The sequence below is a fragment of the Electrona antarctica genome (genome assembly GCF_951216825.1).
Source record: "Electrona antarctica genome assembly, chromosome: 18".
Taxonomy (NCBI): Eukaryota; Metazoa; Chordata; class Actinopteri; order Myctophiformes; family Myctophidae; genus Electrona; species Electrona antarctica.
The window spans coordinates 26,516,166-26,531,094 of record NC_136799.1 but is presented as its reverse complement, the minus strand read 5'-3'; the positions used below and the strand labels follow the sequence as shown (position 1 = coordinate 26,531,094).

The 14,929-nt window shown below is 41.6% G+C and overlaps 2 protein-coding genes across 2 annotated transcripts in view; one reads left to right on the top strand and one right to left on the bottom strand.

Annotated features, from left to right (window-relative positions):
• Nucleotides 1-14,929, bottom strand: part of LOC306941974 (uncharacterized protein) — a 62,441-nt gene that overhangs the window by 9,990 nt on the left and 37,522 nt on the right. The window lies entirely within an intron of this gene.
• Nucleotides 3,473-4,555, top strand: fut9a (fucosyltransferase 9a; the record flags this gene model as incomplete). The annotated part of the gene is made up of 1 exon (XM_079528570.1): nucleotides 3,473-4,555. One exon carries the CDS (start codon nucleotides 3,473-3,475, stop codon nucleotides 4,553-4,555), a length of 1,083 nt encoding a protein of 360 aa, XP_079384696.1.

Below are 14,929 nucleotides of genomic sequence, written 5' to 3'. Positions count from 1 at the left end.
GACATTAAATCATTAATACATTAATACGCGCGCCTGACGCGAAATCACAGCATCCTACACACCGAGGCTGAGCTCCAGCCTGCAGCTGCATTGTCGGTAAACAGCAAAGGTAGCGCATGGGCAGCCAGTAGGGAATTATTCCACATCGCATCACATCCCTGAGCATACATGGCGCCCTCACACACCACGATTAATTTGTTCTTCAGGGCAGGAGGAGTGTATTAGATAGCCATCAGTTGTGCATCTATTTAGAATTCTAATTTCTAACCATTATTCTTTGCAATAGACTCATAGAGGACACATGGACAGTGGAGAAACGCATACTCTCATGGCAAGGTAGCGGCTTCTGGATCAGGACGATGGATCTGGGCTCATCTGAATCTATTCCAACGAATTCGGCCACCGGCATAAACATTTTGTTCGATCCTGATTCCGCATACCTTCGGTATGTTGCAAGGTGTCTTTGAATGAGAGAACGGCTCTGTGAGGAAACGAGACGAAATGCCTTTTATATTCACGTCTGTCGAGATGGTGAGTGCTATTTTCCGCTGCACTCCATGGCACAATATTCAGTACCTATGTTTTGCAACCAAAACCATCGTATGTTATTTAGAAATTATAGCTAGATTTATTTTTATTTTAGTATTATTATTTGCATTGCAATTCATAGACTTTAGCTTATTTTCAGTTATAGCCTAGGCTACTATTAAGGGTTTTTTTCCTACTGGCTATTTGGGCTGGGGATCTGGCACATTACTAGCTATGGGATCATTAAAAGCTTCCATGCATCGATTGTGTCACTCTTCGTTGTATATAGATAACGTTGCTGCGATAGTGGTTTAATCGCAAATACTTTTGTCACAGCTGTCCTATTATTTATATTGTGCGCGTCTTGGGTGCGCAAAGGGCGTTTTTATAGGTAACATGCAGTCACTGCCAGACATTCTTATTGTCATCAACTTAAATGCCATATACCGACAATGACACCCATTTTAAGTATGCGCCTTGGTTACCACCATGCCTTTTGAAATGACCTTCAGCGCTATAGTGCCCGAAAATTATTCTCACCTTGGATGGGATGCCCTTTTGAAAGCCTTGCTTTTGGCCTTCCTTTAAGAATAAAATAGAAACCTGAAATGAAATAATTTCTTATACCCTGCGTAAATGAGTACATATGATATTCCAATCATGACATTGTATGTGTAGGCTAAATTAGGCTATTAAAACCACCTCAAGCAATCACCCGTGCGTGCCCCCCTTCGTGATTGACGCTACCTAATTGTATTTTTCAGTTTTCTCGGTCAGTTCAACGTAGCCCTGCAGACTACAGTAGCCTACTCACTCACCCATGCGGTGTCCCAAATACCTCACAATGCATTTGCCAGAACCCAGGCAGTTTGTTCAAAATCTGAATGAAGGCAGGGGCTTCACACGTGTCTTATTCTAGTGTCAGTGTTGTTAGTTGATATACAGTTCAGACATAATTATACGGAAAGGGGAGAGCTACAGTGAACACCCTATGCCTCTGACCTCACTCACTGCATACTTGCCAAAAACACACCAGAAAACATTGCCTTATGTGCAGATTTTGTCATGACTTTGGCCACTACTATATAGCCTTTTCACAATAGTATTTCATTTCTCCTTTGTTATGTGCAAGCATACTGTACATAGGCTACTATACACATCATGTAGTGCCACATTCTATGCAAAGCACTGAGGTTATTGCTGCTTATACAGAAAGTCATGTTCAACGTGTAAGAGGATTTGTAGGCCTACCTATATTATGAAAATATATTGATACCATAAGAGATTAAAGGGAGTTAATAGATTCATCTGACCCTGGTTGACAGCATCAACATGGAACTCTGTTGCTAATTCACAGCTCCTTGTACACTATAGTGTGTGAGAATGGCATTCTAACAGGACTGTCAGAAATAGGTCCAATTGCTCTATGTGAACCATTTTGTAGGTCTAATTAGAACAGATGAGTTATAGAGACTCTGCAGTTGTAATTTATAGCTTTTTCAAAGAGGTATAGAGTGAAATGGGGTCTATCGAGGTCTCTTCTAGACTTGGCATCTCTGTTTGCTTGTATGGCCTCTTTATGCAACATGCAGGTGTGTTGAGCCCCAGAGACTTGGTAGAGTCATTGAGCTTTTCTACTCTCTCCAGCCTTAAGATGGCAGTATTTAGTCTACTTGAAATTTCATGAACCCAGAAATGGTGATTAGTATAAACTTGTATGATAGAAATGTTATCTATAGGCCTAATGGATGAAATTCAGCTTGGTTGCTAAAAGTTGCACGTTGAGCAATTTGAGTAATTAGCATAATATGTGACCATACCATTAACAACCCGTATAAGGCAAAAAAATAAAAATAAGTAGCTATAAGTATAAGTAGCATGTAAGTAGCATGTGACGTGTCAAACTAGGGGGTTTTCATGATTCTGAATCCATTCCAAGCATTAGTTAGCCAAATGTGCTGACCTCATCACATTTGTGATGACAGCTATGGCTGTTTTTAGCCCAAGGAGTGTTTTTTGTGCAAATCTAATGGTTGGAATGGATTCGGAATCATGAAAACACCCTAGTTTGACATGTCACATGATACTTAACGAATTTCAAATGAAATTTAGATTATTTTGCCTTATACAGGATGTACCATAAAAGTTTATACTAACCAAGATTTCTGTGTCTAACATGGGACCTATGGGGGGCTTCCACTAGACTAATTCTCTGTGTCTGTCAAAAAACAACTAGTAAAAATAAGAAAAGGCCGCACACACGTAGCCACGATGCTGTATATTTATTGAGAAGAAACCAACGTTTCGACCTTTCGGCCTTCTTCAGGGCAACTTACTTGCCGACCCCGGCAGTATATGTTTTAGACTGCTGGTTTTGGTCAATGTCACACATTTCTAGCATAATTGATTCCCTTTATTTCTCTCTCACACTCCTCACTTAAAAGAGGCATGAAACCAGACAGCAAAAATGAGTTGATTAAGCATCCTTAATTATTATTATTCTGCATAATATACGGTTGTGATCTCTTATAACAGCTGTGACCGGCAACATTTCCCGCAAACATTGTATCACTGAGAAGAGTGAGCTCAACGTCGACCCAATGTAGGACCCATGACCCCGATCTCCACAACTTCTCTAGCTTGGATTTCAGCACAAAGTCAAATCCACCAGGTCTGTATCATGAACATATAAACGCATATTCAGTTTGACAGCTGAGTTTAGTGACAAATTAACAATGGCATCTTACAGTGCATAGTGCCTCCAAGGCGCTGACAGAGTAAACATCATACTAGACTATTGCTTTATATAATGTATTATTACTTTATATATTGATAACACAAATCATATTTGATGTTGAATGAAAAGTATGATGTGATTTGACATAGGCCTACATACCTTACATTTTTAACAGCCATTCTTGTTTTTTCCTTTGCAGGACAGATTATGCCATCTGCACCTTTCCACAGAATTCTACGACCCCTTTTGCTTGGCACTTTTTTACTGGGATGCTTTGTGACTCTGTTTTTGATGTACTTTAAACCCTCTACCAGCTGGCTATCAGGTCCCATAGAGTCCACAACATCCACAGATGGGGTGAAAACCCTCTTCTCCACCAAGAGTGACAAGAACCTGACCACAGTGCTGGTTTGGCTGTGGCCCTTCGGACAGACCTATGATCTCAGCGTCTGTAGCTCTCTGTTCAACATCGACGGCTGTGTCATCACAGCAGACAGGAACCTATACAACAAGTCGGATGGGGTTGTCATCCATCACCGAGACATCTGCACTGACCTGTCCAACTTGCCACCACCACAGCGACCATCCTTCCAGAAGTGGATATGGATGAACCTGGAGTCACCCTCTCACTCATCCCAGCTGCCTGGGATCGAAAACTTATTCAACCTGACTCTCAATTACCGACAGGATGCTGACATTGAAGTGCCTTACGGGTCTATTGTGGCAGCGGATGGCGATGACGACTTTGTTCCACCCAGCAAAAGCAAGCTGATCTGTTGGATAGTGAGCAACTGGAACCCGGACCATGTGCGGGTGAAGTATTACAATGAGCTCTACAAACACATTGAGGTCCATGCGTATGGACAAGCCTTTGGGGAATACATTTCTGACCAAGACTACTTCCCCACCATTGCCAGCTGTAAATTCTATCTGGCATTTGAGAACTCCATTCACAAGGACTACATCACTGAGAAACTGTACAACCCCCTATCTGTAGGGGCCGTGCCTGTGGTGCTCGGCCCACCCAGGCAGAACTATGAGAACTTTGTCCAGGGGGACGCCTTTATCCATGTGGACGATTTCACTTCGCCCAAGGAGCTGGCCGACTACCTGCTGCTCTTGGACAAAAATGAGGAACTGTACCTGAGGTACTTTGAGTGGCGACGGCACTTTAAAGTGAAGAAGGCCTATTTCTGGGCAGAGCATACATGCCTGGCTTGTGATTACCTGAGAAGGCACAAGGAGTACAAGGCATTCAATAACCTTGACAAATGGTATTGGGGTGGATAATACATCAAAGGGCTGTGCAGTGCTTGCTTTGTGGTTGTGGGCAGTGCTTTTTGAGGTTTTTATCCTTCATGTCCTCATGAAGGTTCATCTTCGACAGTGATCCTGAATGATGATTTTTCTATTGGTTCAGAGGCCCAAATGAGACATTCTTTTTGTAATTTTGTTTCTTTTTGCAAGTCTTTCTAAGCCTTACTTTATTTTGCTGTTTTGCATATTGTTATTAATTTATGGTTCCTATTTATTTTTTATCGTTCCAATTCATGTTTTTGTTATGCTGTTTGGGATCGTATTTTGCACTTCATCTGTACACATGACTACATTTGCTGCTATTTTCTTTTTGTATCATTAGTGTGTGTGCTCGACTGGATGTATACCTGTAGAATAGGTTACATACATGTTGCATTCTTTGCCATTTTGTAAACATCACACGTCGTGTCATGAAATTATACAAAATGGACATTGAAATAGTGTTTGCTTGAAGGTGGGAATGACATAATTGTCTGATTGAAAATATTTATGTAATATTTATTGAAGTGAGGCATTATTATGATAAACACTATGTCATCTGTAATAGTGATGCATTAACCTATGCAGTGTTTACTGAACCCACTTGTGAAAGTAGTTCAATGGTGTCATCTTACTGTAAAATGTACATATTGTATATTTTTGGAATTATCAAGCTTTCTTTTTCATATTTGTAATGGCATTTGCACTGCAAAACTGCAAACAAGTGTTACCTACTGGTATCTTTACACAATAAGACAGACTGGGACATAATCTGTAAGGCAAATTATTATTCCAGTAGTTTGTGACACCAGAACAGATGTGGTTAAAGAGAGATTGCTAATGTATTTATTTATTTATGTTACGACAGAGTTATAATACCATCATTCTGCAGTGTAAAGGTCCTCCGCTTCTTCATAATAATATTTTGCACTCTGATTATGATCTGCAAATGTCTCATAGATTCTAAAATAACAATGAGAGCACAATATAAACAGACATAATAATGAAACCTGTGACCACACAGTCTCTGTGTGGGATTGTTACAGTATGTTCTCCATTCCCATCTCACAACAAATCGTGAATATTTATGTACGTATTTTCAAGCATTGGAAGAAAATATTATCATATGGGCGTTGTGAGCATGAATTAAGAAATGTGTCAAGCTGAGATCTACCCACATGTTGGGAAACTCTTTTCAGAAAATGTGAATGTGAATTTTGGCAGTGATAATCACTATGGGATTACACGCACACACACACACACGCATACGCACGCACCCACTAGGGCTGCTAAAATAATATTCGATTTTAGAATATTCCTCGAATATGGGGATTCTTTTAAAATTATAGAATAAATAAAAATAATAGAATATAAAAAATAATATTCTATATATCTTTTATGATTATTTGACATGGACAATCCAGAAAACAATGTATCAACTTATGAAGTTATTTTTTTATTGGATCCGAGCAGCATGCGTGCTGTCCCACTTCCACTGGTACCCATCCTGTTTTTACAATAACAAGTCATTTTCTATGGGGGACATTTTTTCATAATAATTATAATAATAATAATATTTGAATATATTCGAATATTTTTAAGACCAATATTCAAATTGAATTTTTGAGGAATGTTAACAGCCCTAGCACCCACACCCACACACACACACACACACACACACACACACTCCTTGAGTCTTCATACCATCCTGTTCTTTGGCAAGGCAGAGAAGCTGAGAGGGGCGAAGATTACTTTTAAACTTTCCTGTTTATTTTCCTGTGGCTTTCTGCAGCTAGCTTACACTACTTACATCACAATGTGAAAGGAAATCTCATTGTGTACAGAAACCACATAATTCTTCTAGTTACAGGCTATCCACTGGAACCGTGAATCTTTACTCAGCTCAACTATACACTTCACACAAAGGTTGAGTCTTACAGCAAGAACTGCAAAACATTTTATGCAAGATGAGTCAGAGTGGCTTTGCGGTCAAACTACTCAAAACATGTTTCAGGTTATTTACATGTTGACATTTCTTTACAGTCAATGGGACCATTGATGCTAATTGGTTGATTGACTGACTGATTGATTGATTGTTAAAAAACAAACTAGCCCACTAACATAGGTCATTCCTCTGTATGCAGCAGATATGGGGAACTATAACCTTTCATTGGGGAAACACCCACAGGTTTTCCATTGATGGAAAACAAGTGTGTTGTATATATTTTAATGTTAAAATCTCTTTCTAACATGGAGGTATCGGGCATTGTACATGGTTTCACTGTACCGATGTTGAGTGATGTTGGTGCTTCAAAATAGCTATGAATGAAAGGAACAGAAGATACATTTTAAAATGGATGGCCAGTGCTGGAGACAACAGTTTCATTGTTGTGAGATGGACATTTTCCTCAAGTGAGGCAATTTTACAGCACAGAAGAATACAGACAGTTTTTTGGATTAGGCGGTAATCCTGTTTTCATGACCTAATTGCAGAATCTTGACTGAAATGCAGCAACAATATTCAGTAGCACTTTTATTCATGTGGAAATGTGTGACTCACTGTGCTGGTGGATTTTCTCAGATGGAGCTATTGTGAGTTTAGAAAATGGCATCTTAGGCCTTCCCAGAGTATAACTATGAAACTGTGGTATGGTTTCACATTGTACAGTCTAAACTCATGTATGAAAAAACAAAGGTTTGTTGTTAAACGTGATTGGTGACTTAGCGCAAACAACATATTTGCTTTTGTGTTGACGGTGCGCACTCTATTCCTCTTTTCCCAATGTCGTCTTTTTTGCACAAAGTCAAGCAAGATGATGTTCCCCACTGTGAGTGTGTTACAGTAATAGAGAGTGAATCAGAGGTCTTTGGATATGTAGGACCTGTGAGACAATGCCGATGTCCAAAACAGGACCAGAATGGATTAAATTCTTCATGTATTGCTGAACATGAGCAATGTTGAGCATTTCTCGAACGATGCCTATTTTCTGTCAGTTGACTTGAAAGATTTGTGAATCAATCAGTGCAAGTTTTTTGCCAAATCATTGTATTTTGCCAAATGTTGTGTAGATGTCTGATACTGTCAAAGAAAATAAAGATATGGACAAATTAGCTGTTGAAGAAGTCACTCCTTGTTGAATATGTGATGTAAAATTATTTCTACCTTTTTATATGGACCATAATGCCTTTTGGCAGTGGTGTTACAGTTTAGCATCCATGATCTATGGTGCCTTTGGAATCAATGGCAAATAGCATAATGGGGGATATTGAATTTCAACATTATTTGTAGGTAAAAAAATCACACCCGTGTGAACTGAGTGGTGTAAGGTATAGCCTGTCTGACGTAATGAAATCATTACGTCAGACATAGTCAAGGCCTAGGGGTGGGCCATATGGAAAAAATATAGTATCAATGCCTAGGGGTGGGCCATATGGAAAAAATATAGTCAAGGCCTAGGGGTGGGCGATATGGAAGAAATATAGTCAAGGCCTAGGGGTGGGCCATATGGAAAAAAAAAAGCAGCCGTCTCGTCTATTGGCCTTGTCTGATTCTGATAGGGTCGTCTTCGGGTCTGGTCAGGAGGGTCTGTCCCGGCAAAGAGCAGCCGTCTCGTCTACTGGGCTTCCCACCGTCTTTAAAGATCGGGTCTGGTCAGGAGGGTCTGTCTCGGCAATATCTTTGGCTAGGTAGACTCGTCTTCTGATGTGATGATTTGTGACCATGAAGTTGATTCACCTGGAGTTTTTGTCCGATGTGAGGTATTATATAAGGTAAGGTATTATATACCCTGATCAGCTCTGATCTGACGTAATGAAATCACACCTGGATGTGATTTCACAACTGGCTTTTTTTGTGCAGAGAAAATGACCACGGTTGCTACGGTCATCCAGTTCACCCGGGTGTGATTTAATTACGTCAGAAATTATTTTGAACATAGCAACCATGGTCATTTTTTTATGCACACAAAAGCCAGTTGTAGGAGTGGTTTACACCACTCAAAAACAACAACAACAAACCAACCATAAATTGGTAACCGACAGCTATATGGCAACACTGTTCCCCTTCCATGAGAAAAGACTGAATAGGGGATCAAATTGGAAGGTAGGCTAGAGCAGCAGAAGACCACTCCAGGTGTCACTTCTGCCAGCTAAGAACAGGAAATTGAGGCAAAATATAATTCACACAGGCTCACCAAAACTGGAAAAATGTTGGTCTGATGAGTCTCGATTTCTGCTGTGACATCAGATGTCTCTATGTCCCTCTGTGTCCCTGTCTCTCTCCATACATGTGTACATAAGGAATCTCCATATATGGGTATGTGATGGACTGATGGCAGACATCACATAACAGAAACAGTAGCTTACAATTCTGATTCACATGCTCGTCCCCAGTCTCAGACAGACAGAGTGCATGCATGCCTGCACGCGTGCACGCGCTCACACACACACACACACACACACACACACACACACACACACACACACACACACACACACACACACACACACACACACACACACACACACACACACACACACACACACACACACACACACACACACACACACTTATATATCCCTTATCTGCTCTGAAGAATTTGGCCATGAAGATGCCAGAACAAAGCACAAACAGTCTACAGTCAGAAGTCGTTACTAAATAACAAATGCAATACAAAACTAGAAAAAGTGCCCCTCGGGGCACAGGTCTCTACCAGGCCAGGTCAGGTTGTGGCCTCCTGGTGGCGCTATAATAGGCCAATGTGAAAAGGGTGCCGTTTGTTCTTACACCATTGATGGCAATTGGATGATTTGAGGCATTTTGTTCCAAAAATGTGTTTTGCAAAAATCCACCTGTTGGTGGCGCTATAACAGGCCAATGTGAAAAGGGTGGGATATATTCCTCAGCCTATTAGGAAAGTATGTGAAAGATTTCACGTAAATTGCACGTTGTGTTCACGATTTGAGGCTTTTTGTTTCAAAAGGGCCAATCCTGCAAACTTTGAAAGCCAATGTTAGCCAATTAGGATGGAATATGAAATATCGGACATATCCATCTTGAACACATGACTATAGAGATAGTGTGTTTTGCAGGATTTCTGGACAGAATCTGGAGGAGTAATATCCAAAAATGTGTTGCCTCCTGGTGGCGCTATAACAGGCTGTTCTGGAACTTTTGGAGCAGAGGTTCATCGTTGACATCCAGGGAGTGTATGTGCACAATTTGGCATCGACCGGGTTAACGGTGCCAGAGATTAGCTGTTCACAGACAGACGGACAGACAGAGTGCAAAACATACTCTCTCCCCATGCTTTCGGCCTGGTGGAGACAATAATGGGTGTAGTGCAGGCCTACAGTACAGCATTGTGCTAAGGTAGGTAGATAATGTGTTTCTGATAGTGGTGGAAAGTAACTAAGTACATTTACTTAAGTACTGTATTTAAGTACAATTTTGAGGTATTTGTACTATTATAAAATAGCTCAAGGCTGTATTGCTGATTACTTAGCTTAGGACCCCCGCAGTGGTGTCCGGTTAGAACTTAAACCAGGATGCTTTGACTTCTGCCTTCTCCCTGAAGCCGACCCTCTATATATTCTCCGACCAGGCTTGTCACGATGACTAAGCCAGTTAGATCTATCCATATATGGTTCTATCCATATATGGTTCTACCATATCTATCGATATCAGCACTAGGTCGGCTCGGGCCCAAATATAGGGGTTGTCATACTAAACATGTCATATATCATATAGCCCAACGTCCTAGTCAGAGTCTTCGTTACAGCCACCCCAGATTTCACGTTGAAATCTATACCGCATCCAGAAGACTCAGACAATTGTCCTTTCTTTCGGCTAGGTTCTAACAGGCCAGGCCTGGTAGTTATCCAGCAAGGGAGGCTCTCGAAGATGTTAATCTCTCTCCATTAGTCTGCTGACGATCTGTGTATGCTCACAATCCAAGCTATTTGGCGATCAATGCTCCCTCAATATTATTGACTTGGTTTGGCTGTACGGCAGGAGATACCTCGGAAGATACAGCCACCCCGTGCAAAACTTGAAGATCTCTCATGATTCTGATACGCAACTCTTCAGGTTGACCCTTCAATCCGACCTGCTTGGCAACTGTGTGTAACAAAATGGTTCGCCCTGAACCATCATCCAGAACTGCATATACTTCCATTACTTTGCCACAATTGCAAATTAGAACTTTGCACACCTTTAACATGACATTTCTCCCTTTAGGCGGTGGATAGCCCACATGCAAGGACTCTCCTGCTATAGTCAAGATTGCTGGCTGCGGTAATTCCTCTTGTAAATCCTGTCCCGTCTCGATCTTAGGTGTCCTAGGGTTCCGCAAAGGTTCATCTGCTCTCCGGTTCAACCGGGTCCGGCTCCTATTAATACTGTGAAGAGCCAGAGGGTGCCTTCCACCACATTTCACTCCTAGTCTGTAGTTTACAGTTTCTTGCCTGCATGACGACGTCCATTGCTGATAACACAGCTTCATCTGTCATATCAAATCTCGTTTCACCATTAAACTCAGTCGTTTGAACCTGCCGCATACCCCAAGATGGTGTGTGCCGCTATTACAGTACTGACATACGGCTTCTTGCCGTCTTGCTGGTTACTTGGTGTACGATCGGCAGAATTGGGTGCTACTACCGTACCATGCATGATGACTGTTCGTCTCCGGTTATGCTCATGGTCATTTCTGCAAGAGTGACCGTCCAGCCTCCTTGCTGGACTACTTCGGTCCCTATGAACCTGGACTTCTGGTCTGTCAGCTTGCACTTTCATCTCGATATCCTATCGGTGAACGAAGCCTCTGCCGTCCTCCGACTGCTCCAACATCTATGGGAGGGTTGATATAGCTCCGATGCCCTTGCATCATCATGCTGTCCAGACAATGCTCTCATGATATCCACCAGAAGCTCTAGGTGAAAGCCTTCGTTACACGATGACACATGAAGCTCTAGGTGAAAGCCTTCATTCATTGCCACCCCCAGATTTCCCATGGAAATCTGTACCATATCAAGAAGGCTTGAACAGTAGACCCCTCAGGCCACCCCAATACAAGCATACTGAGGCTTGAACAGCAAACGTCAGCCATTCAAGCCACCCCATTGAGGGCGTCCAAGCTTCGCGCTTTCTTCCTTTGATGTTACGGTGGGTCATAAAAACCTCAAGATCAAATCACATGCCACCCATTAAGGGCGTTCCCTGTCAATGGTTGCTCTCTCTCCTGTACATCACCAGTGCTCTGCACATCACCAGTGCTCTCTCTTTCCTGCACATCACCAGTGCTCTGCACATCACCAGTGCTCTCTCTTACCTGCACATCACCAGTGCTCTCTCTTTCCTGCACATCACCAGTGCTCTCTGACTCTAAGGGCCGGGGAGGTCCGAGATTCTGGCATCCAGATTCTGGTAAACGGGTGGGTCTCACAGCTTCGAGACGCTGCTGCTCACCTACGGAGCAGCCAGGACCGACAGAGCGTTCATGCTCTGACGGCGACAACTGGGTGGGTCTCACAGCTTCGAGACGCTGCTGCTCACCTAAGGAGCAGCCAGGACCGCCAGAGCGCGGCAACAGAGTGGATCTCACAGCTTCGAGACGCTGCTGCTCACCTAAGGAGCAGCCAGGACCGACAGAGCGTTCATGCTCTGGCGGCAACAGAGTGGATCTCACAACTTCGAGATACTGCTGCTCACCTGCGGAGCAGCCAGGACTGCCAGAGTGTTCAGACTCTGGCAGCAACTGGGTTACCATCTGGTTAGAATCTTGCCACTGAGTCAGGGGTTGGCTACTCAAGGTATATGGGTTGTAAAGCCAGATACCTTGGTTCGTATGTGTCTGGAAGACTTCAGCATCCCGTTACTGCGGTAAGCCCTAATCCGTGCTCAGAAGGACCATATAAAATAGCTCAAGGCTGTATTGCTGATTACTTAGCTTAGGACCCCCGCAGTGGTGTCCGGTTAGAACTTAAACCAGGATGCTTTGACTTCTGCCTTCTCCCTGAAGCCGACCCTCTATATATTCTCCGACCAGGCTTGTCACGATGACTAAGCCAGTTAGATCTATCCATATATGGTTCTATCCATATATGGTTCTACCATATCTATCGATATCAGCACTAGGTCGGCTCGGGCCCAAATATAGGGGTTGTCATACTAAACATGTCATATATCATATAGCCCAACGTCCTAGTCAGAGTCTTCGTTACAACTATACTTGAGTATTTCTAATTTCCAATACTTTTACTTAGGTAAATATTGTACTTCAACTCCACTACATTAATTTGAAAAGTTTAGTTACTAGTTACTTTTTTTTTACTTTTATTTTTTTATATATAATATAATAATGTGACTTTCTGGCCACGGTCACATATACATTTGAAAACTTGAAATGGGATCTTCTGCATAATGACTACTTTCTACTATTGGTACTTGATACACTTTGAAGTCAATACTTTTGTACTTTTACTCAAGTACATTTTGAACTTGTAATGGAGTAGTTCTACATTGCAGTATTGAGTACTTTTTCCACCACTGGTTTCTGATATGGTCTGATTCAGAACAAGCCATGGTTCACATGAGGTCATAATTATTCATGACAGTCATGTTCCAGGGCTATTATTCAGAACATAACTTTCACAACTTTGTTTCATCTTTAAACATTTGTCTGCATGGAATCATTAATGAGATTGATTGCTCCCAACAGAGATCAATTGTCTTTTTGGATGTCATATTATTTCAGATTTGAAACAAGAATATTTGTACTGTTGTGTTAGCACAGTCATTGCAGAATATGTCCTACCAGCATTCCTGGCTCTGCTTATGAACATTGAATGAATGACTGACAAATAAACCCCTCTTGATTCTTGCACTGAACTGACTTTGCGCTCTCTAGCTCTCTCTCACTCTCTCTCTCCCTCTCTCTCTCTCTCTCATTCACACATTATTGGTCTAACCTGTCACCAATTAAATGTCAAGAGAGAGACACACAAACAGACAGCCACAGCAGCAGTGCTGAGGATTCTTTCTCCTCTTTTGTTTTCCTTTCCTTTCTCCCAATTGTTTTACTCAACATACTCCGGAATGTTGAGTTTTGTTGTATTAGTTTTGGGTGAGACCGTGAGAGATATTGGTAGTCTAGTTTTCAGGTTTTGTTTGGTATAGATTATTGCTAACAGAAATTACCATGTGTTGAGGCAAACTGAGTTGGAGACACTTTAATCTTCTATTATTATACTATAATTCACGGAATCTCCGCGTCACGTCACCGGCGTGTGTTTGTCTGAGTGTCCCACAAAATGTGTCCCTGGCATAACTCTGTGTAGTCACGGATTTTTGTATCCTTTATTTCAGATAGGATATTGTAGAGAGACAGGAAACCAAGGGCAGACAGAGACAGACTAGGGCTAGAGACAGACATGCAAGAAAAGAATTGGCCAGATTATTTTCAAATTTTAATTTTTTAATGAATAAATGTTTAGGTAACACGTAGTGTACATGAAATGTTTGGACCATCAGATAAGACCCAGGGTGTGGATCATGTAAAATGTAACGTATGTTGCCTATTATAACATTCTTGCATTTAGAGCAGATATCATTTCCACAGTTGCTGCCTGCTGTATTACACAGTGCCATGCAATGTAGTAATGCAGCAGAGGTATAAATAGGGCCTAAAAGCTATGATACGTGATGGATGGGAGCCTGGAGAGCATTTCATGATGTTTACGACTCGATCCTCTGGCTGTTGTTAGTTACCCCGTATCCTTGCTAACATGCTGGTATTTGGAGACATATCCAACACAGCGTTGACAAAGCTCAATTTCCTCTACTGCAAAAGAGATGGCCAAATCCTTACTTGAAATAAATGAAACATAAACACTGAAATAATCCACTGATGCCAGCATGGGGATTAACATGAAAGTTCAGGTTCAAAATTCATGGCAGGATTTGTCCCTCTAACTAGGAGCTCTCAAGAAAGTGTCACAGGAGAGTTCACTGCCTTCATTAGCATTAGTTTCATATTGACCTAGTTACATAATAAAACAAATTTATGAATTCTTAATTCTCTCTGGCCGCCTTGAATTCCTCATTCACTTTAGAGTTGTATAGTTGTAGATGTCCTTGTAAATGTTAAGACATAATTCTCAGGCAAAACTATACAGTATGTCTCAGCAGTGATGTAATGCTATTTTAAAATAGTTAACTCTACCCTATTTACTGTAAATGCTACTCCCTCAATCCTCCTGGAATCCAATTCAGTAGTGTGAGCCATCATCCAGATCAAATTCCTGCTATAGCTATTAATGCTACTGCATGGAGCTTAATCGAGGTCATTGCTTTTGCCAGAATCAGAATGT